The sequence below is a fragment of the Ascaphus truei genome, unplaced genomic scaffold (genome assembly GCF_040206685.1).
Source record: "Ascaphus truei isolate aAscTru1 unplaced genomic scaffold, aAscTru1.hap1 HAP1_SCAFFOLD_303, whole genome shotgun sequence".
In the NCBI taxonomy this organism is placed as follows: Eukaryota; Metazoa; Chordata; class Amphibia; order Anura; family Ascaphidae; genus Ascaphus; species Ascaphus truei.
In genome coordinates this window covers 457,356-478,841 of record NW_027455995.1, presented here as the reverse complement: position 1 = coordinate 478,841, position 21,486 = coordinate 457,356, and the positions used below count along the sequence as shown (strand labels likewise).

Here is a 21,486-nt window from a genome sequence, read left to right as displayed (position 1 = left end):
TTCATCCAGTATCCAGACATTTCTCAAGCTGTTTGCAAGGCGGTATAATTAATGTTAATTTCTCTGGTTTGGAACATGTGTCTCCACATACCAGGGGAGGAGACAGACTTAATTTCCTCAATCGAAGAGAAATGTATTGGATTTTCACCTTAGATCCAGTCCATCCAAGGGGTATGAACATTGAATGGGAATTAAAATATTTTCTGATATATTGATACTTCATTCTCCTCCCTTGGTGTGCATTGATACGTGCCCAATTCATTGATTTATTTATGGATTCATTCCTTAAATAAGTTGTTCTGGTTGGCTGGCGCACACGCGCAGAAAGGGGTCTGCGCACGCTGCGGGCACCGCCGTGTACCGCGTCAGGGGGCGGAGCCTAGCCGTGATTCTAACACACACACAGAGAGAGAGACACACACAGAGACACACACAGAGAGAGAGAGAGAGAGAGAGAGAGGCACAAAGAGACACAGAGAGAGAGAAAGAGAAACACAGAGAGAGACACAGAGAGAGAAAGAGACACACACAGAGAGAGACAGAGAGAGAGACACACACACACACACAGAGAGACACACACACGCAGAGAGACACAGAGAGAGAGGGAGACACAAAGAGACACAGAGAGAGAGAAAGAGAAACACAGAGAGAGAGACACAGAGAGAGAAAGAGACACACACACAGAGAGAGACAGAGAGAGAGACACACACACACACAGAGCGAGAGACACAGAGAGACAGAAAGAAAGAGACAGAGAGAGAGAGACACAAACACACACACACACACAGAGAGACACACACAAAGAGAGCCTGAGAGACAGACACACAGAGAGACACAGACAGACACACAGACAGAGACAGACTGACTGACAGACACATAGACTGAGAAATAGACAGAGAGATAGACAGACATAACTCACCGAGTATTAATATAGAGAGGTGTGTGCTACCTGGGATATATTCAGAGAATATTAGAACACGGAGATCCCTTCGGGGCGCATTCCACCTAAAAAAAAAATGAATGTAATATTGGTATTTAGTCAAATTAAACTTTGATAGCTATACTAAAATAAATATGTGACAAGTATTATTGGATTCCACTCTTATCACAGGGAAACCCAACTTGTGCTCCAAACCGCGGGAGAAGCAATTCCAGGCGTGCAAGGGAGAGGGCGGTGTGGAGCAACCAGGATCCCTTCATAAGGAGAAATAAATCCTAAATGTACAGGCCAAGGCTGTCAGAGAAAAAGAAACTGTCTTCAGGGAGCAGAATACTGCTGTGGAAGTCGGGTTTTGCATGTAAATATCCCAAGAATTAACTCATTAAAAAAATGTATCTATGTATAACCCCTCCCATGCATGGAAGGGGATACAGGCGTATACAGGAGATGCTTCTATAGCCAGCATTGAACACTGAAGCAACGACTCACTACTTCACCAACTTACAATATGTTCTTTTAGACCGGGACTCAAGGAGAAACTTCCCACTTTAAAGGGCAGCTCCCTAACTGCAAGGGTGTGAGTTTCTGGGATTCCAACTCAGAGGGGGCCCCCATGTGAGTTTCCGCCATCCCATCTTGGAGGGGGTCCCTGAGTGTGTGTGGGACCCCACATCTAGAGGGACACCACCCCTAACCCCCCCCCCCCTCCTCCCCCGTGTGAGTGTCTGGAATCTCATCCACAGAAGGGGCTGCGTGACTGCCTCCTCCACAGAAACATTACATTGCAGGGCTTTTTTGGGGTACTCACCGTGTTGTGTTTGAGCAGGGACAGGCTGCACAGCGCTTGTGTCTCTGCTGCTTTCATCATGCCAATCTCCTTAATTTTGAGTATGTACTGCCTCATCTGCTCCTTAATCAGCATCTCCACACACCTACAGGGGAAGCACAAGGACAATCGGGTTACAGCGCCTTCCACTTAACCCCTTGCTTTATAACAAGTCCCTGACCCCTCTGGCAAGGAAGGGGTGAATAGAGGTGGCATCCCTAACCCCGTCTGAGATGGGCAAACCGTAGTCTTCAAAATATCCACCCCGTTTTATTTCATTATTTCCCCCAAGTTCCCTTTAAAAACCCCACAAATGTATTCCCAATGAATGCTTCGGCAGGAAACCATTAGTTTGCGACTTGGTCAATTAGCTGGAAAACAAAAACATTTCTTATGGAAACATGAGAACACGAGAGATTACAGCTCTGAAGTGCGACAGCAGGGCCCACGGGGATAGGACAGAATCACTGTGCAGATCATATGAGAAAGTCGTCTTATCCGGTACTACACACCGCAGCGTCAGACACAGGAGCTTGTCTTCTGAGCTTACTATCTCAGTTTTTGGGTGGTCACATGGTGCCGGCACTACACACCCACTTCAAAGGCAGTGAATTAACCACTAGACTCCCCTTCCCTTAATCCGTTTACAAGGGGTGCAGCCTCCGACCAAGGCCCCTATCCGGGCTGAATTGCTCGAGAAGATTTTACCTCTTTTAAGGCAGAAACCCCCCCCCCCCAAATAAAACCTACACGAGTTTAGCGCATAACAGTATTTTGCTCCCTTGATTGTCTCAATCTGCAGCAGCGCAGATCACGACGGTAACTTTGAGACTGCGCTGGGCCTGGGAGGGAGCGACATTCTGACTTCCCGGTCCTTCAATATTTCAACAGCTCATATCGAAGCAAATAAATAACATGCCCTGAATGGGCGGAAGGAAAGGGACAGGTGGGCGCCTGAATTAGGCTGTGATTTTACCAAAAAAACGCCGGCATAATCGAAACCTTACGTGATGGTTTTGGAAACCTCCTTCAGGGTGGTCTGTAGGTCATAGTTGGCTGGACAGCGCAGGAGGCAGGGCGCGAAGATGATGGCCAAGGAATTTGAGGACATGCGGTTCGCATCTTCCATCACAGCCACTCTGCAAAATAGGGTGGCGTTAGAGAATGCCCCACAATGCATTGCCCTGCTGGGCTCTCAGCAGGCATGGGGCTATCTGAGCCCGTGTTTCCAGGGCTGCTTAGCAGACGGAGCCTTCCAGGTGTGACCCTCACTGCCCAGTTATTAGAGCACTGTAACATGCACCTCTTCATCTCTGCACTTCCCTATAATGCAATGGGGCTCAGCTCCCATTCTCAAGCTCCCCCAACAAGTCCGGTTTTCAGGATATCCCTGCTTCAGCACAGGTGGCTCAATCAGTCCCTGCTTCAGCACAGGTGGCTCTATCAGAGGCTTCGACTGAGCCACCTGTGCTCAAGCTGGGATATCCTGAAAACCTGACCTGTTGGGGGGGGGGGGAGGGGGCTTCGGGACTGGAGTTGAGCACCCTTGCTATAATGGATCTGTACATTCTTCCTAACTAATGTGATTCCTGAGCGGCCAGCACTGCTTACAGATACGAGGAAAATGCCCTGTGGTTACACAGCCACACCTCACTATATGCAGGAAGACACAGGAAGGAATCCCTGTGCAAAGCAATACATTCTCTCCATCTGTGGGGGGGACAATACATTGGGTTTGCTATTGCTTAGCAAGTCCTCTTGGGATTAAAGGGTTAAAGGCAAAGTGTGTGTGTGTGTGTGTGTGTGTGTGTGTGTGTGTGTATGTGTGTATATATGTATATATGTATATATATATATATATATATATATATATATATATATATATATATATATATATATATATATATAAATAATACATATATACAGTATTGGGAATAAATAACACACACAATCCCCGATTCTCTGATGCAGGCCTCATCCGTACGTCTATAAGAGAGGAAACAGCCATTTAGAAAGTGTACGAAAGTCTACAGACTGATTATCTCCGGGGAAATGCACACAGAATTTAGGTTGATTAAATCTTAGATTTAAAATGATATTATGTGTATTAAAACAATACACTGACAAGTGAGGGACTCATTTGAACACAGAGTTGGGGCCCGCTCCTGTATGCCCAGGAACACTCCTAGCAGCACACTGACATTGAGCACTACAGGTCTGCATCCTCCCCTGCAATCACACAAAGGGGTTTGCAACCTCTTCTGCATCTTACTTGACAAGGTGGAAGATCAGCCTCTCCAGAGTGTTGTAATGGGCCTGGGGAAGCTGTCCCAGAACTTTGTAGATGGCACACAGCTGTTCCTGCTTTCCAGGGAGCTCTAAAGGGAGAAGGCAAAGCAATAGATGGGTAACGGAGACGTGGGAGAAGTTTACTAAACACCTTCAGTGCTAGAGAGGCCGGACACCTTGTTCTGCAGTGCATGGCAGACCCCTCAGGCGCTACAAGGGTTAGTGGAGATAAAGAAGTAAATGTCTGTTCGTCTAGTGTGGCACAGATCCTGGAGTCTGACTCTCCTACTGCAGGGCATCACAGACCAAAGGGGACTATGGACCATGACGTCTGTCATTCCCACTGCAGGTGACAGTGGCACAGACAGATGGCACCCATGTCCCACTGAGCCTGACCCAGAGTCCGTACCCCTGGTAAAAAGAGGCAGACATAATAGTCCTATGGCCCATGGAGTGTGTCACACCAACCACTGGGTGACAGTGACAAACAGGAGAGACCTATGGCCCATGTGGTCTGTCCCTCAACTTGAAGCTGACAGACGTACAGACATAACTTATGGCCCACTGAGTCTGTCGCTTCACCAGCAGAGTGACAAAGACTGAAAGGATTTCTGTTCACCAAGTCTAACACAGAGATAAGAGGCCTATGGCCCATGCAATATCTCCCTTTCCACAGTGACACAAACAAAAGGGACTTTTAGCCGGTGGAGTCTGTCCCTCCAACATTAAAATGAAACAGACCGAGTAGATGTTCCACTGAGTGTGACCCAAAAATAAGGCGCATACGGCATCGCTCCCTTTCACCTCAGGGTGACAAAGTATCTCTGGCCAATGGAGTCTATGCCTCCCACCATAGGATAAAGCACAAAGGTACTGTAGATCTCTCCTGCCCATCCAGGATTTCGTGTTCTGCAGTGGAGATCCTCTCTGCAATTTGTCACTAAGCCCCGCGACTCTACAGAGGGAGGGTTACCTCCCTCTCTGCACTTACCCACGGCTCGTAGGAACTCGTTGTACTGAGCGAAGGTCATGAGTGGCTCCGGGAGCTCACGCAACCACTGCTTCAGGATGCCAGTGATGACGTGGATGGGGTAATTATCCAGTTTCACAGAGCTGGGGTCTGTCCAGAAGGGAGACAGAAAACATGTGAGAAAACAAGAGGACTTGTAATGACCGATCCCCATCACCCTTTTATAGGCACTATCCGCGGAGCACAAATACAGAGAAAACATTTTAGATACATGGAAATATTGTTTTTTTTCTCCTCACAAAAATAAGTATTAGGCTGCGGCCACGCTGCCTGCGCTGCACGCACCTGCGAATTCTCCGGTCTACAGAGAGCTGCAAGGGGAAAGACAGGGGGGGGGGGCATTACTGGGGCGCGGCCATGACATCACCTGGCAGGTTCACCCTCATTGGCTTAACCGCCGGTGGGCGTGGCCTAGCGCGGACCTGGCCTTATGAAAACATTTTGGTAAGCTGAAGTGTGTCGTTGTGTAGTCTGCCAGGAAAAAAGTTAAGAGTAATTAAATGTGTTAAAGACGATTACAGGCAGTCCTCGTTTTACAGTGCTTCGCTTTACAACGTAAGGCTTATCCAGCGCTATGCAATGCATACCTATGTTCATTTTTACAACGCCAAAACGGCTTATCCAGCGCTCTTACGATGCTTTGCAACGTTGTTTATGTGTATGTGTGTATGTATAAATATATATATATATACACATAAACAACGTTGCAAAGCGTCGTAAGAGCATATATATATAATATTATATTATATTACATAATATATTATTTATTATGTTATATTATATATATATATATATATAATACAGTATATACACTATATAATGTATGTGTGTGCTGCATATCTTATTGCCTGTGTAAAATATTTGGTGTATTTTAGTGTTAAAAATGCCTTCAGGAACGGAACCTTTCATTTAAACAGTGTTTCCTATGGGAAAACGTGTTTCGCTTTACAACGTTTCGCTATCCAACGCCATTTTGAGTAACGCATTGTGTCGGATAACCGAGGACTGCCTGTATATTATTCCACTGTTTAAAGGGTCAGTCCCTCCTAGGACCAAAATGTACTACTGACCGTGAGATGTTTAAGGGGTCACACCTGGGTGACTTATGCCTTTTTAAAAAAACAAAAATATATAACACCTATAAGTATTTATTATTCATTATTTCAAGTTCCTTTGTAAACACGATGAGCTGAGATTTGGGAGGGGGGGGCGATTTCCTCTGGCTTCCCTTTTGTCTGATTTCACCATGTGCTGAACAGGAGTTTGCACAGGCAAAGCCCCCTCCTCCCTTATCTTTATTGGCTCTCACAGGGAGGCCAGAGTAAACACTGCTGAGAAGCATCCTCCCTCCTTTAAATGCTTTATTTCCCAAATAATGACAGCAGCCAATGTTTTGCTTTGAGCCCAGTTACTGTATGTTACAGGAAAATGACATTCTTTACAAAAATGTAGTTTCATTGTGAACTGCCAGGGATTGCACATTTAAATGATAATATCTTATTTGTCCCTTAGGCCGTGATTAAACCAAAATTGTCCGGCAGCGTTGCGCGGCTCAAAAACAAATTGCTGCAATCCAATTAAGGTAAACATACCTCGCACTCCGCGCTCGCTGCCTGGAACTGCAGGGCGGCAGACTGGAGAGCAGACAGGAAATTTTGTTTTGAGCAGGAGACGGCCGTGTCACGTGAGCGGTTCAGCCAATGAGGGCGAACCGCTCACAGCCACGCCTCCGCCACACCTCCCTGTCTCCTCTGCTTGTCTCCTGCCTGCAGTTCAACATGCCGCTTGGCGGCATCGATAGGATGACATCACCAGATCACGCTGCCGCCCCGTCGGAGATGGTATAATCTCAGCCTAAATGTGTGCCTCCCCCGGTTCCCTCACAATCCCAGCGCACCGTTCTCCAGGGACTGTTTGAGCTCTCGCATGCGATTGGCTGCCCCACACTTCCGGTAGATGCCCTCCGTGTGCAGGCCGTACATCTCCAGGTACTCTAAGAGCATCTCCATGACAACGGGCACCGAGGACGTCTCACTGATCAGGTCCCCCACGTGCACCCCGAAGTGATGGTTTCCCAGGTTCTGAGGGAGGGATCAGTGTTACCACGGCAACAAAGAGGTGTTCCCTCTGTTACCCAAGAGGATTGAGAAGGTCGGGGCGAGAGAGAAGGCCGGGGCAAAAGAGAAGGGAGGGTGGGGGGGAGAGAAAAGGGTGGGGCGAGAGAGAAAGGGGGCGAGTGAGAAGGGAGGGTGAGACAGAAGCGGGTTGCGGTTGAGGATGGGGTGAGAGAATGGGAGGTGTAACATGTGAGCGCTGCAAGAGGGTTTGACACGTCACACAGCTCACACTCTTCCCTCCCTCCCCCCTGATGTACCTTCCTCCCTCCCTTCCCCCTGATATAACTTCCTCCCTCCCCCTCCCTATGTACCTTCCTCCCTCCCGCCAAGTCGCAGGGGCTCTGGATGGTGCTGGCTTTGCTGATCTTGGACGGGTTCCTCTGGAGTTTGTGCCTGGAAGGTGAAACAACACACATATATACACACACCCTGCTTGTATTTCCAACCCCCACCCCCCCTCATCCATGTATTTCAACCCCCTTGCACAGATGTGTATATATACCCCCTATTTGTATGCATACACAGACACACACACACATTTATTTGTATGCATGTACAAATTCATATACATACTTCTGCATTTTGAAGGTGGATGTATTATAAATAAATATACATTCCTTTAGTAAGGAAAAATATATATTACTATACAGGAAACATATCGCAGACATGACCAGTCCATGCTCAGCCTCTCTCTCTGATAAGTGAATCATACAGATACAAGTACACACAGACCGATATGCCACATATCTGCAGGTCCTTACTCTGTCAGCTTCTCCTTGCTCTCTAGGCTCTCCCCTGGATTCTCCTCCTCGGGCATCACCGCTGCTTCCCCCTGCCCCACCTCGTTCTGCCTTCTCCCTCCTTTCTCCTCTTCTTCTGCCTTCTGCACTCCATCGGAGTTGTCATGTCTCCATTTATGCTCCTCTTCTCGTTCAAGGGCTTCCTGTCTGCTCTTCTCAGACACCATCTCCTTGTACCTGGTAAGACGGATATTATATTAACATTACCATCCAACCACTATTATATTGGGGATTGAAAATTACACTAAAAAGTATTTATAGAAAATACTAAATTATTGTGATCTACTTAGATTTTGCATAGGCTTTGATACGGTTCCACACAAGAGGTTAAAAGCAAATTGGACTCTAAAAATATTTGCACCTGGATTGAAAACTGGTTGAAGGATACACAACATTGAGTTGTCGTAAATTGAACTTTTTCAGGTTGGGCTAAAGTCGTGAGTGGAGTACCTCAGGGATCGGTACTGGGACCCTTGCTTTTTAACTTGTTTGTTAATGACCTTGAGGTTGGCATCGAGAGCAAAGTCTCAATCTTGGCTGATGATACTAAATTGTGTAAGGTAGTAGAATCAGAACAGGATGTAATTTCTCTCCAGAAGGACTTGGTGAGACTGGAAACTTGGGCAGGTAAATGGCAGATGAGGTTTAATACAGATACATGTAAGGTGATGCATTTTTGAAACAAGAATAAACAGGAGACTTGCAAATTAAATGGGGATAAATTGGGGGAATCCTTGATGGAGAAGGATTTAGGAGTGCTTGTACACAGCAATAGTGCCCAAAGTCATGCAGTAACTGCAAAGGCAAACAAGATCTTATCTTACAATAAATGGGCAATGGATGGAAGGGAAGTCCATGCTCAGTCACTCTCTCTGATAAGTGAATCATACAGATACAAGTACACACAGACCGATATGCCACATATCTGCAGGTCCTTACTCTGTCAGCTTCTCCTTGCTCTCTAGGCTCTCCCCTGGATTCTCCTTCTCGGGCATCACCTCTGCTTCCCCTTGCCCCACCTCGTTCTGCCTTCTCCCTCCTTTCTCCTCTTCTTCTGCCTTCTGCACTCCATCGGAGTTGTCATGTCTCCATTTATGCTCCTCTTCTCGTTCAAGGGCTTCCTGTCTGCTCTTCTCAGACACCATCTCCTTGTACCTGATAAGACGGATATTATATTAACATTACCATCCAACCACTAATATATTGGGGATTGAAAATTACACTAAAAAGTATTTATAGAAAATACTAAATTATTGTGATCTACTTAGATTTTGCATAGGCTTTGATACGGTTCCACACAAGAGGTTAATGTACAAAATAAAGCAAATTGGACTCTAAAAATATTTGCACCTGGATTGAAAACTGGTTGAAGGATACACAACATAGAGTTGTCATAAATGGAACTTTTTCAGGTTGGGCTAAAGTCGTGAGTGGAGTACCTCAGGGATCGGTACTGGGACCCCTGCTTTTTAACTTGTTTGTTAATGACCTTGAGGTTGGCATCGAGAGCAAAGTCTCAATCTTTGCTGATGATACTAAATTGTGTAAGGTAGTAGAATCAGAGCAGGATGTACTTTCTCTCCAGAAGGACTTGGGGAGACTGGAAACTTGGGCAGGTTAATGGCAGATGAGGTTTAATACAGATAAATGTAAGGTTATGCATTTGAGAAACAAGAATAAACAGGAGACTTGCAAATTAAATGGGGATAAATTGGGGGAATCCTTGATGGAGAAGGATTTAGGAATGCTTGTACACAGCAATAGTGCCCAAAGTCATGCAGTAACTGCAAAGGCAAACAAGATCTTATCTTACAATAAATGGGCAATGGATGGAAGGGAAGTCCATGCTCAGTCACTCTCTCTGATAAGTGAATCATACTGATACAAGTACACACAGACCGATATGCCACATATCTGCAGGTCCTTACTCTGTCAGCTTCTCCTTGCTCTCTAGGCTCTCCCCTGGATTCTCCTCCTCGGGCATCACCGCTGCTTCTCCCTGCCCCACCTCGTTCTGCCTTCTCCCTCCTTTCTCCTCTTCTTCTGCCTTCTGCACTCCATCGGAGTTGTCATGTCTCCATTTATGCTCCTCTTCTCGTTCAAGGGCTTCCTGTCTGCTCTTCTCAGACACCATCTCCTTGTACCTGGTAAGACGGATATTATATTAACATTACCATCCAACCACTAATATATTGGGGATTGAAAATTACACTAAAAAGTATTTATAGAAAATACTAAATTATTGTGATCTACTTAGATTTTGCATAGGCTTTGATACGGTTCCACACAAGAGGTTAATGTACAAAATAAAGCAAATTGGACTCTAAAAATATTTGCACCTGGATTGAAAACTGGTTGAAGGATACACAACATAGAGTTGTCATAAATGGAACTTTTTCAGGTTGGGCTAAAGTCGTGAGTGGAGTACCTCAGGGATCGGTACTGGGACCCCTGCTTTTTAACTTGTTTGTTAATGACCTTGAGGTTGGCATCGAGAGCAAAGTCTCAATCTTTGCTGATGATACTAAATTGTGTAAGGTAGTAGAATCAGAGCAGGATGTACTTTCTCTCCAGAAGGACTTGGGGAGACTGGAAACTTGGGCAGGTTAATGGCAGATGAGGTTTAATACAGATAAATGTAAGGTTATGCATTTGAGAAACAAGAATAAACAGGAGACTTGCAAATTAAATGGGGATAAATTGGGGGAATCCTTGATGGAGAAGGATTTAGGAATGCTTGTACACAGCAATAGTGCCCAAAGTCATGCAGTAACTGCAAAGGCAAACAAGATCTTATCTTACAATAAATGGGCAATGGATGGAAGGGAAGTCCATGCTCAGTCACTCTCTCTGATAAGTGAATCATACTGATACAAGTACACACAGACCGATATGCCACATATCTGCAGGTCCTTACTCTGTCAGCTTCTCCTTGCTCTCTAGGCTCTCCCCTGGATTCTCCTCCTCGGGCATCACCGCTGCTTCTCCCTGCCCCACCTCGTTCTGCCTTCTCCCTCCTTTCTCCTCTTCTTCTGCCTTCTGCACTCCATCGGAGTTGTCATGTCTCCATTTATGCTCCTCTTCTCGTTCAAGGGCTTCCTGTCTGCTCTTCTCAGACACCATCTCCTTGTACCTGGTAAGACGGATATTATATTAACATTACCATCCAACCACTAATATATTGGGGATTGAAAATTACACTAAAAAGTATTTATAGAAAATACTAAATTATTGTGATCTACTTAGATTTTGCATAGGCTTTGATACGGTTCCACACAAGAGGTTAATGTACAAAATAAAGCAAATTGGACTCTAAAAATATTTGCACTTGGATTGAAAACTGGTTGAAGGATACACAACATAGAGTTGTCGTAAATGGAACTTTTTCAGGTTGGGCTAAAGTCGTGAGTGGAGTACCTCAGGGATCGGTACTAGGACCCCTGCCTTTTAACTTGTTTGTTAATGACCTTGAGGTTGGCATCGAGAGCAAAGTCTTAATCTTTGCTGATGATACTAAATTGTGTAAGGTAGTAGAATCAGAGCAGGATGTAATTTCTCTCCAGAAGGACTTGGGGAGACTGGAAACTTGGGCAGGTAAATGGCAGATGAGGTTTAATACAGATAAATGTAAGGTTATGCATTTGAGAAACAAGAATAAACAGGAGACTTGCAAATTAAATGGGGATAAATTGGGGGAATCCTTGATGGAGAAGGATTTAGGAGTGCTTGTACACAGCAATAGTGCCCAAAGTCATGCAGTAACTGCAAAGGCAAACAAGATCTTATCTTACAATAAATGGGCAATGGATGGAAGGGAAGTCCATGCTCAGTCACTCTCTCTGATAAGTGAATCATACAGATACAAGTACACACAGACCGATATGCCACATATCTGCAGGTCCTTACTCTGTCAGCTTCTCCTTGCTCTCTAGGCTCTCCCCTGGATTCTCCTTCTCGGGCATCACCTCTGCTTCCCCCTGCCCCACCTCGTTCTGCCTTCTCCCTCCTTTCTCCTCTTCTTCTGCCTTCTGCACTCCATCGGAGTTGTCATGTCTCCATTTATGCTCCTCTTCTCGTTCAAGGGCTTCCTGTCTGCTCTTCTCAGACACCATCTCCTTGTACCTGGTAAGACGGATATTATATTAACATTACCATCCAACCACTATTATATTGGGGATTGAAAATTACACTAAAAAGTATTTATAGAAAATACTAAATTATTGTGATCTACTTAGATTTTGCATAGGCTTTGATACGGTTCCACACAAGAGGTTAATGTACAAAATAAAGCAAATTGGACTCTAAAAATATTTGCACCTGGATTGAAAACTGGTTGAAGGATACACAACATAGAGTTGTCGTAAATGGAACTTTTTCAGGTTGGGCTAAAGTCGTGAGTGGAGTACCTCAGGGATCGGTACTAGGACCCCTGCTTTTTAACTTGTTTGTTAATGACCTTGAGGTTGGCATCGAGAGCAAAGTCTTAATCTTTGCTGATGATACTAAATTGTGTAAGGTAGTAGAATCAGAGCAGGATGTAATTTCTCTCCAGAAGGACTTGGGGAGACTGGAAACTTGGGCAGGTAAATGGCAGATGAGGTTTAATACAGATAAATGTAAGGTTATGCATTTGAGAAACAAGAATAAACAGGAGACTTGCAAATTAAATGGGGATAAATTGGGGGAATCCTTGATGGAGAAGGATTTAGGAGTGCTTGTACACAGCAATAGTGCCCAAAGTCATGCAGTAACTGCAAAGGCAAACAAGATCTTATCTTACAATAAATGGGCAATGGATGGAAGGGAAGTCCATGCTCAGTCACTCTCTCTGATAAGTGAATCATACAGATACAAGTACACACAGACCGATATGCCACATATCTGCAGGTCCTTACTCTGTCAGCTTCTCCTTGCTCTCTAGGCTCTCCCCTGGATTCTCCTTCTCGGGCATCACCTCTGCTTCCCCCTGCCCCACCTCGTTCTGCCTTCTCCCTCCTTTCTCCTCTTCTTCTGCCTTCTGCACTCCATCGGAGTTGTCATGTCTCCATTTATGCTCCTCTTCTCGTTCAAGGGCTTCCTGTCTGCTCTTCTCAGACACCATCTCCTTGTACCTGGTAAGACGGATATTATATTAACATTACCATCCAACCACTATTATATTGGGGATTGAAAATTACACTAAAAAGTATTTATAGAAAATACTAAATTATTGTGATCTACTTAGATTTTGCATAGGCTTTGATACGGTTCCACACAAGAGGTTAATGTACAAAATAAAGCAAATTGGACTCTAAAAATATTTGCACCTGGATTGAAAACTGGTTGAAGGATACACAACATAGAGTTGTCGTAAATGGAACTTTTTCAGGTTGGGCTAAAGTCATGAGTGGAGTACCTCAGGGATCGGTACTAGGACCCCTGCTTTTTAACTTGTTTGTTAATGACCTTGAGGTTGGCATCGAGAGCAAAGTCTTAATCTTTGCTGATGATACTAAATTGTGTAAGGTAGTAGAATCAGAGCAGGATGTAATTTCTCTCCAGAAGGACTTGGGGAGACTGGAAACTTGGGCAGGTAAATGGCAGATGAGGTTTAATACAGATAAATGTAAGGTTATGCATTTGAGAAACAAGAATAAACAGGAGACTTGCAAATTAAATGGGGATAAATTGGGGGAATCCTTGATGGAGAAGGATTTAGGAGTGCTTGTACACAGCAATAGTGCCCAAAGTCATGCAGTAACTGCAAAGGCAAACAAGATCTTATCTTACAATAAATGGGCAATGGATGGAAGGGAAGTCCATGCTCAGTCACTCTCTCTGATAAGTGAATCATACAGATACAAGTACACACAGACCGATATGCCACATATCTGCAGGTCCTTACTCTGTCAGCTTCTCCTTGCTCTCTAGGCTCTCCCCTGGATTCTCCTTCTCGGGCATCACCTCTGCTTCCCCCTGCCCCACCTCGTTCTGCCTTCTCCCTCCTTTCTCCTCTTCTTCTGCCTTCTGCACTCCATCGGAGTTGTCATGTCTCCATTTATGCTCCTCTTCTCGTTCAAGGGCTTCCTGTCTGCTCTTCTCAGACACCATCTCCTTGTACCTGGTAAGACGGATATTATATTAACATTACCATCCAACCACTATTATATTGGGGATTGAAAATTACACTAAAAAGTATTTATAGAAAATACTAAATTATTGTGATCTACTTAGATTTTGCATAGGCTTTGATACGGTTCCACACAAGAGGTTAATGTACAAAATAAAGCAAATTGGACTCTAAAAATATTTGCACCTGGATTGAAAACTGGTTGAAGGATACACAACATAGAGTTGTCGTAAATGGAACTTTTTCAGGTTGGGCTAAAGTCGTGAGTGGAGTACCTCAGGGATCGGTACTAGGACCCCTGCTTTTTAACTTGTTTGTTAATGACCTTGAGGTTGGCATCGAGAGCAAAGTCTTAATCTTTGCTGATGATACTAAATTGTGTAAGGTAGTAGAATCAGAGCAGGATGTAATTTCTCTCCAGAAGGACTTGGGGAGACTGGAAACTTGGGCAGGTAAATGGCAGATGAGGTTTAATACAGATAAATGTAAGGTTATGCATTTGAGAAACAAGAATAAACAGGAGACTTGCAAATTAAATGGGGATAAATTGGGGGAATCCTTGATGGAGAAGGATTTAGGAGTGCTTGTACACAGCAATAGTGCCCAAAGTCATGCAGTAACTGCAAAGGCAAACAAGATCTTATCTTACAATAAATGGGCAATGGATGGAAGGGAAGTCCATGCTCAGTCACTCTCTCTGATAAGTGAATCATACAGATACAAGTACACACAGACCGATATGCCACATATCTGCAGGTCCTTACTCTGTCAGCTTCTCCTTGCTCTCTAGGCTCTCCCCTGGATTCTCCTTCTCGGGCATCACCTCTGCTTCCCCCTGCCCCACCTCGTTCTGCCTTCTCCCTCCTTTCTCCTCTTCTTCTGCCTTCTGCACTCCATCGGAGTTGTCATGTCTCCATTTATGCTCCTCTTCTCGTTCAAGGGCTTCCTGTCTGCTCTTCTCAGACACCATCTCCTTGTACCTGGTAAGACGGATATTATATTAACATTACCATCCAACCACTATTATATTGGGGATTGAAAATTACACTAAAAAGTATTTATAGAAAATACAAAATTATTGTGATCTACTTAGATTTTGCATAGGCTTTGATACGGTTCCACACAAGAGGTTAATGTACAAAATAAAGCAAATTGGACTCTAAAAATATTTGCACCTGGATTGAAAACTGGTTGAAGGATACACAACATAGAGTTGTCGTAAATGGAACTTTTTCAGGTTGGGCTAAAGTCGTGAGTGGAGTACCTCAGGGATCGGTACTAGGACCCCTGCTTTTTAACTTGTTTGTTAATGACCTTGAGGTTGGCATCGAGAGCAAAGTCTCAATCTTTGCTGATGATACTAAATTGTGTAAGGTAGTAGAATCAGAGCAGGATGTACTTTCTCTCCAGAAGGACTTGGGGAGACTGGAAACTTGGGCAGGTAAATGGCAGATGAGGTTTAATACAGATAAATGTAAGGTTATGCATTTGAGAAACAAGAATAAACAGGAGACTTGCAAATTAAATGGGGATAAATTGGGGGAATCCTTGATGGAGAAGGATTTAGGAGTGCTTGTACACAGCAATAGTGCCCAAAGTCATGCAGTAACTGCAAAGGCAAACAAGATCTTATCTTACAATAAATGGGCAATGGATGGAAGGGAAGTCCATGCTCAGTCACTCTCTCTGATAAGTGAATCATACAGATACAAGTACACACAGACCGATATGCCACATATCTGCAGGTCCTTACTCTGTCAGCTTCTCCTTGCTCTCTAGGCTCTCCCCTGGATTCTCCTTCGCGGGCATCACCTCTGCTTCCCCCTGCCCCACCTCGTTCTGCCTTCTCCCTCCTTTCTCCTCTTCTTCTGCTTTCTGCACTCCATCGGAGTTGTCATGTCTCCATTTATGCTCCTCTTCTCGTTCAAGGGCTTCCTGTCTGCTCTTCTCAGACACCATCTCCTTGTACCTGGTAAGACGGATATTATATTAACATTACCATCCAACCACTATTATATTGGGGATTGAAAATTACACTAAAAAGTATTTATAGAAAATACTAAATTATTGTGATCTACTTAGATTTTGCATAGGCTTTGATACGGTTCCACACAAGATGTTAATGTACAAAATAAAGCAAATTGGACTCTAAAAATATTTGCACCTGGATTGAAAACTGGTTGAAGGATACACAACATAGAGTTGTCGTAAATGGAACTTTTTCAGGTTGGGCTAAAGTCGTGAGTGGAGTACCTCAGGGATCGGTACTAGGACCCCTGCTTTTTAACTTGTTTGTTAATGACCTTGAGGTTGGCATCGAGAGCAAAGTCTTAATCTTTGCTGATGATACTAAATTGTGTAAAGTAGTAGAATCAGAGCAGGATGTACTTTCTCTCCAGAAGGACTTGGGGAGACTGGAAACTTGGGCAGGTAAATGGCAGATGAGGTTTAATACAGATAAATGTAAGGTTATGCATTTGAGAAACAAGAATAAACAGGAGACTTGCAAATTAAATGGGGATAAATTGGGGGAATCCTTGATGGAGAAGGATTTAGGAGTGCTTGTACACAGCAATAGTGCCCAAAGTCATGCAGTAACTGCAAAGGCAAACAAGATCTTATCTTACAATAAATGGGCAATGGATGGAAGGGAAGTCCATGCTCAGTCACTCTCTCTGATAAGTGAATCATACAGATACAAGTACACACAGACCGATATGCCACATATCTGCAGGTCCTTACTCTGTCAGCTTCTCCTTGCTCTCTAGGCTCTCCCCTGGATTCTCCTTCTCGGGCATCACCTCTGCTTCCCCCTGCCCCACCTCGTTCTGCCTTCTCCCTCCTTTCTCCTCTTCTTCTGCTTTCTGCACTCCATCGGAGTTGTCATGTCTCCATTTATGCTCCTCTTCTCGTTCAAGGGCTTCCTGTCTGCTCTTCTCAGACACCATCTCCTTGTACCTGGTAAGACGGATATTATATTAACATTACCATCCAACCACTATTATATTGGGGATTGAAAATTACACTAAAAAGTATTTATAGAAAATACTAAATTATTGTGATCTACTTAGATTTTGCATAGGCTTTGATACGGTTCCACACAAGAGGTTAATGTACAAAATAAAGCAAATTGGACTCTAAAAATATTTGCACCTGGATTGAAAACTGGTTGAAGGATACACAACATAGAGTTGTCGTAAATGGAACTTTTTCAGGTTGGGCTAAAGTCGTGAGTGGAGTACCTCAGGGATCGGTACTAGGACCCCTGCTTTTTAACTTGTTTGTTAATGACCTTGAGGTTGGCATCGAGAGCAAAGTCTCAATCTTTGCTGATGATACTAAATTGTGTAAGGTAGTAGAATCAGAGCAGGATGTACTTTCTCTCCAGAAGGACTTGGGGAGACTGGAAACTTGGGCAGGTAAATGGCAGATGAGGTTTAATACAGATAAATGTAAGGTTATGCATTTGAGAAACAAGAATAAACAGGAGACTTGCAAATTAAATGGGGATAAATTGGGGGAATCCTTGATGGAGAAGGATTTAGGAGTGCTTGTACACAGCAATAGTGCCCAAAGTCATGCAGTAACTGCAAAGGCAAACAAGATCTTATCTTACAATAAATGGGCAATGGATGGAAGGGAAGTCCATGCTCAGTCACTCTCTCTGATAAGTGAATCATACAGATACAAGTACACACAGACCGATATGCCACATATCTGCAGGTCCTTACTCTGTCAGCTTCTCCTTGCTCTCTAGGCTCTCCCCTGGATTCTCCTTCGCGGGCATCACCTCTGCTTCCCCCTGCCCCACCTCGTTCTGCCTTCTCCCTCCTTTCTCCTCTTCTTCTGCTTTCTGCACTCCATCGGAGTTGTCATGTCTCCATTTATGCTCCTCTTCTCGTTCAAGGGCTTCCTGTCTGCTCTTCTCAGACACCATCTCCTTGTACCTGGTAAGACGGATATTATATTAACATTACCATCCAACCACTATTATATTGGGGATTGAAAATTACACTAAAAAGTATTTATAGAAAATACTAAATTATTGTGATCTACTTAGATTTTGCATAGGCTTTGATACGGTTCCACACAAGATGTTAATGTACAAAATAAAGCAAATTGGACTCTAAAAATATTTGCACCTGGATTGAAAACTGGTTGAAGGATACACAACATAGAGTTGTCGTAAATGGAACTTTTTCAGGTTGGGCTAAAGTCGTGAGTGGAGTACCTCAGGGATCGGTACTAGGACCCCTGCTTTTTAACTTGTTTGTTAATGACCTTGAGGTTGGCATCGAGAGCAAAGTCTTAATCTTTGCTGATGATACTAAATTGTGTAAAGTAGTAGAATCAGAGCAGGATGTACTTTCTCTCCAGAAGGACTTGGGGAGACTGGAAACTTGGGCAGGTAAATGGCAGATGAGGTTTAATACAGATAAATGTAAGGTTATGCATTTGAGAAACAAGAATAAACAGGAGACTTGCAAATTAAATGGGGATAAATTGGGGGAATCCTTGATGGAGAAGGATTTAGGAGTGCTTGTACACAGCAATAGTGCCCAAAGTCATGCAGTAACTGCAAAGGCAAACAAGATCTTATCTTACAATAAATGGGCAATGGATGGAAGGGAAGTCCATGCTCAGTCACTCTCTCTGATAAGTGAATCATACAGATACAAGTACACACAGACCGATATGCCACATATCTGCAGGTCCTTACTCTGTCAGCTTCTCCTTGCTCTCTAGGCTCTCCCCTGGATTCTCCTTCGCGGGCATCACCTCTGCTTCCCCCTGCCCCACCTCGTTCTGCCTTCTCCCTCCTTTCTCCTCTTCTTCTGCTTTCTGCACTCCATCGGAGTTGTCATGTCTCCATTTATGCTCCTCTTCTCGTTCAAGGGCTTCCTGTCTGCTCTTCTCAGACACCATCTCCTTGTACCTGGTAAGACGGATATTATATTAACATTACCATCCAACCACTATTATATTGGGGATTGAAAATTACACTAAAAAGTATTTATAGAAAATACTAAATTATTGTGATCTACTTAGATTTTGCATAGGCTTTGATACGGTTCCACACAAGATGTTAATGTACAAAATAAAGCAAATTGGACTCTAAAAATATTTGCACCTGGATTGAAAACTGGTTGAAGGATACACAACATAGAGTTGTCGTAAATGGAACTTTTTCAGGTTGGGCTAAAGTCGTGAGTGGAGTACCTCAGGGATCGGTACTAGGACCCCTGCTTTTTAACTTGTTTGTTAATGACCTTGAGGTTGGCATCGAGAGCAAAGTCTTAATCTTTGCTGATGATACTAAATTGTGTAAAGTAGTAGAATCAGAGCAGGATGTACTTTCTCTCCAGAAGGACTTGGGGAGACTGGAAACTTGGGCAGGTAAATGGCAGATGAGGTTTAATACAGATAAATGTAAGGTTATGCATTTGAGAAACAAGAATAAACAGGAGACTTGCAAATTAAATGGGGATAAATTGGGGGAATCCTTGATGGAGAAGGATTTAGGAGTGCTTGTACACAGCAATAGTGCCCAAAGTCATGCAGTAACTGCAAAGGCAAACAAGATCTTATCTTACAATAAATGGGCAATGGATGGAAGGGAAGTCCATGCTCAGTCACTCTCTCTGATAAGTGAATCATACAGATACAAGTACACACAGACCGATATGCCACATATCTGCAGGTCCTTACTCTGTCAGCTTCTCCTTGCTCTCTAGGCTCTCCCCTGGATTCTCCTTCTCGGGCATCACCTCTGCTTCCCCCTGCCCCACCTCGTTCTGCCTTCTCCCTCCTTTCTCCTCTTCTTCTGCTTTCTGCACTCCATCGGAGTTGTCATGTCTCCATTTATGCTCCTCTTCTCGTTCAAGGGCTTCCTGTCTGCTCTTCTCAGACACCATCTCCTTGTACCTGGTAAGACGGATATTATATTAACATTACCATCCAACCACTATTATATTGGGGATTGAAAATTACACTAAAAAGTATTTATAGAAAATACTAAATTATTGTGATCTACTTAGATTTTGCATAGGCTTTGATACGGTTCCACACAAGAGGTTAATGTACAAAATAAAGCAAATTGGACTCTAAAAATATTTGCACCTGGATTGAAAACTGGTTGAAGGATACACAACATAGAGTTGTCGTAAATGGAACTTTTTCAGGTTGGGCTAAAGTCGTGAGTGGAGTACCTCAGGGATCGGTACTAGGACCCCTGCTTTTTAACTTGTTTGTTAATGACCTTGAGGTTGGCATCGAGAGCAAAGTCTCAATCTTTGCTGATGATACTAAATTGTGTAAGGTAGTAGAATCAGAGCAGGATGTACTTTCTCTCCAGAAGGACTTGGGGAGACTGGAAACTTGGGCAGGTAAATGGCAGATGAGGTTTAATACAGATAAATGTAAGGTTATGCATTTGAGAAACAAGAATAAACAGGAGACTTGCAAATTAAATGGGGATAAATTGGGGGAATCCTTGATGGAGAAGGATTTAGGAGTGCTTGTACACAGCAATAGTGCCCAAAGTCATGCAGTAACTGCAAAGGCAAACAAGATCTTATCTTACAATAAATGGGCAATGGATGGAAGGGAAGTCCATGCTCAGTCACTCTCTCTGATAAGTGAATCATACAGATACAAGTACACACAGACCGATATGCCACATATCTGCAGGTCCTTACTCTGTCAGCTTCTCCTTGCTCTCTAGGCTCTCCCCTGGATTCTCCTTCGCGGGCATCACCTCTGCTTCCCCCTGCCCCACCTCGTTCTGCCTTCTCCCTCCTTTCTCCTCTTCTTCTGCTTTCTGCACTCCATCGGAGTTGTCATGTCTCCATTTATGCTCCTCTTCTCGTTCAAGGGCTTCCTGTCTGCTCTTCTCAGACACCATCTCCTTGTACCTGGTAAGACGGATATTATATTAACATTACCATCCAACCACTATTATATTGGGGATTGAAAATTACACTAAAAAGTATTTATAGAAAATACTAAATTATTGTGATCTACTTAGATTTTGCATAGGCTTTGATACGGTTCCACACAAGATGTTAATGTACAAAATAAAGCAAATTGGACTCTAAAAATATTTGCACCTGGATTGAAAACTGGTTGAAGGATACACAACATAGAGTTGTCGTAAATGGAACTTTTTCAGGTTGGGCTAAAGTCGTGAGTGGAGTACCTCAGGGATCGGTACTAGGACCCCTGCTTTTTAACTTGTTTGTTAATGACCTTGAGGTTGGCATCGAGAGCAAAGTCTTAATCTTTGCTGATGATACTAAATTGTGTAAAGTAGTAGAATCAGAGCAGGATGTACTTTCTCTCCAGAAGGACTTGGGGAGACTGGAAACTTGGGCAG

General features: G+C 43.8%; 1 protein-coding gene across 1 annotated transcript in view; it reads right to left on the bottom strand.

Moving 5' to 3' along the window:
* Nucleotides 1-727: 727 nt before the first annotated feature.
* The window catches only part of LOC142483162 (unconventional myosin-IXb-like), a 92,109-nt gene continuing 71,350 nt past the window's right edge, over nt 728-21,486 (bottom strand). Inside the window, exons 25-32 of the mRNA XM_075583231.1 lie at nt 7,874-7,896; nt 7,514-7,595; nt 6,983-7,166; nt 5,047-5,175; nt 4,039-4,144; nt 2,774-2,905; nt 1,749-1,872; nt 728-1,005 (exon numbers count right to left, since the gene is read on the bottom strand). Of these exons, the coding sequence (XP_075439346.1) occupies nt 961-1,005; nt 1,749-1,872; nt 2,774-2,905; nt 4,039-4,144; nt 5,047-5,175; nt 6,983-7,166; nt 7,514-7,595; nt 7,874-7,896 (825 nt within the window). The 3' untranslated portion in view covers nt 728-960. The remainder of the gene's footprint in view (nt 1,006-1,748; nt 1,873-2,773; nt 2,906-4,038; nt 4,145-5,046; nt 5,176-6,982; nt 7,167-7,513; nt 7,596-7,873; nt 7,897-21,486) is intronic.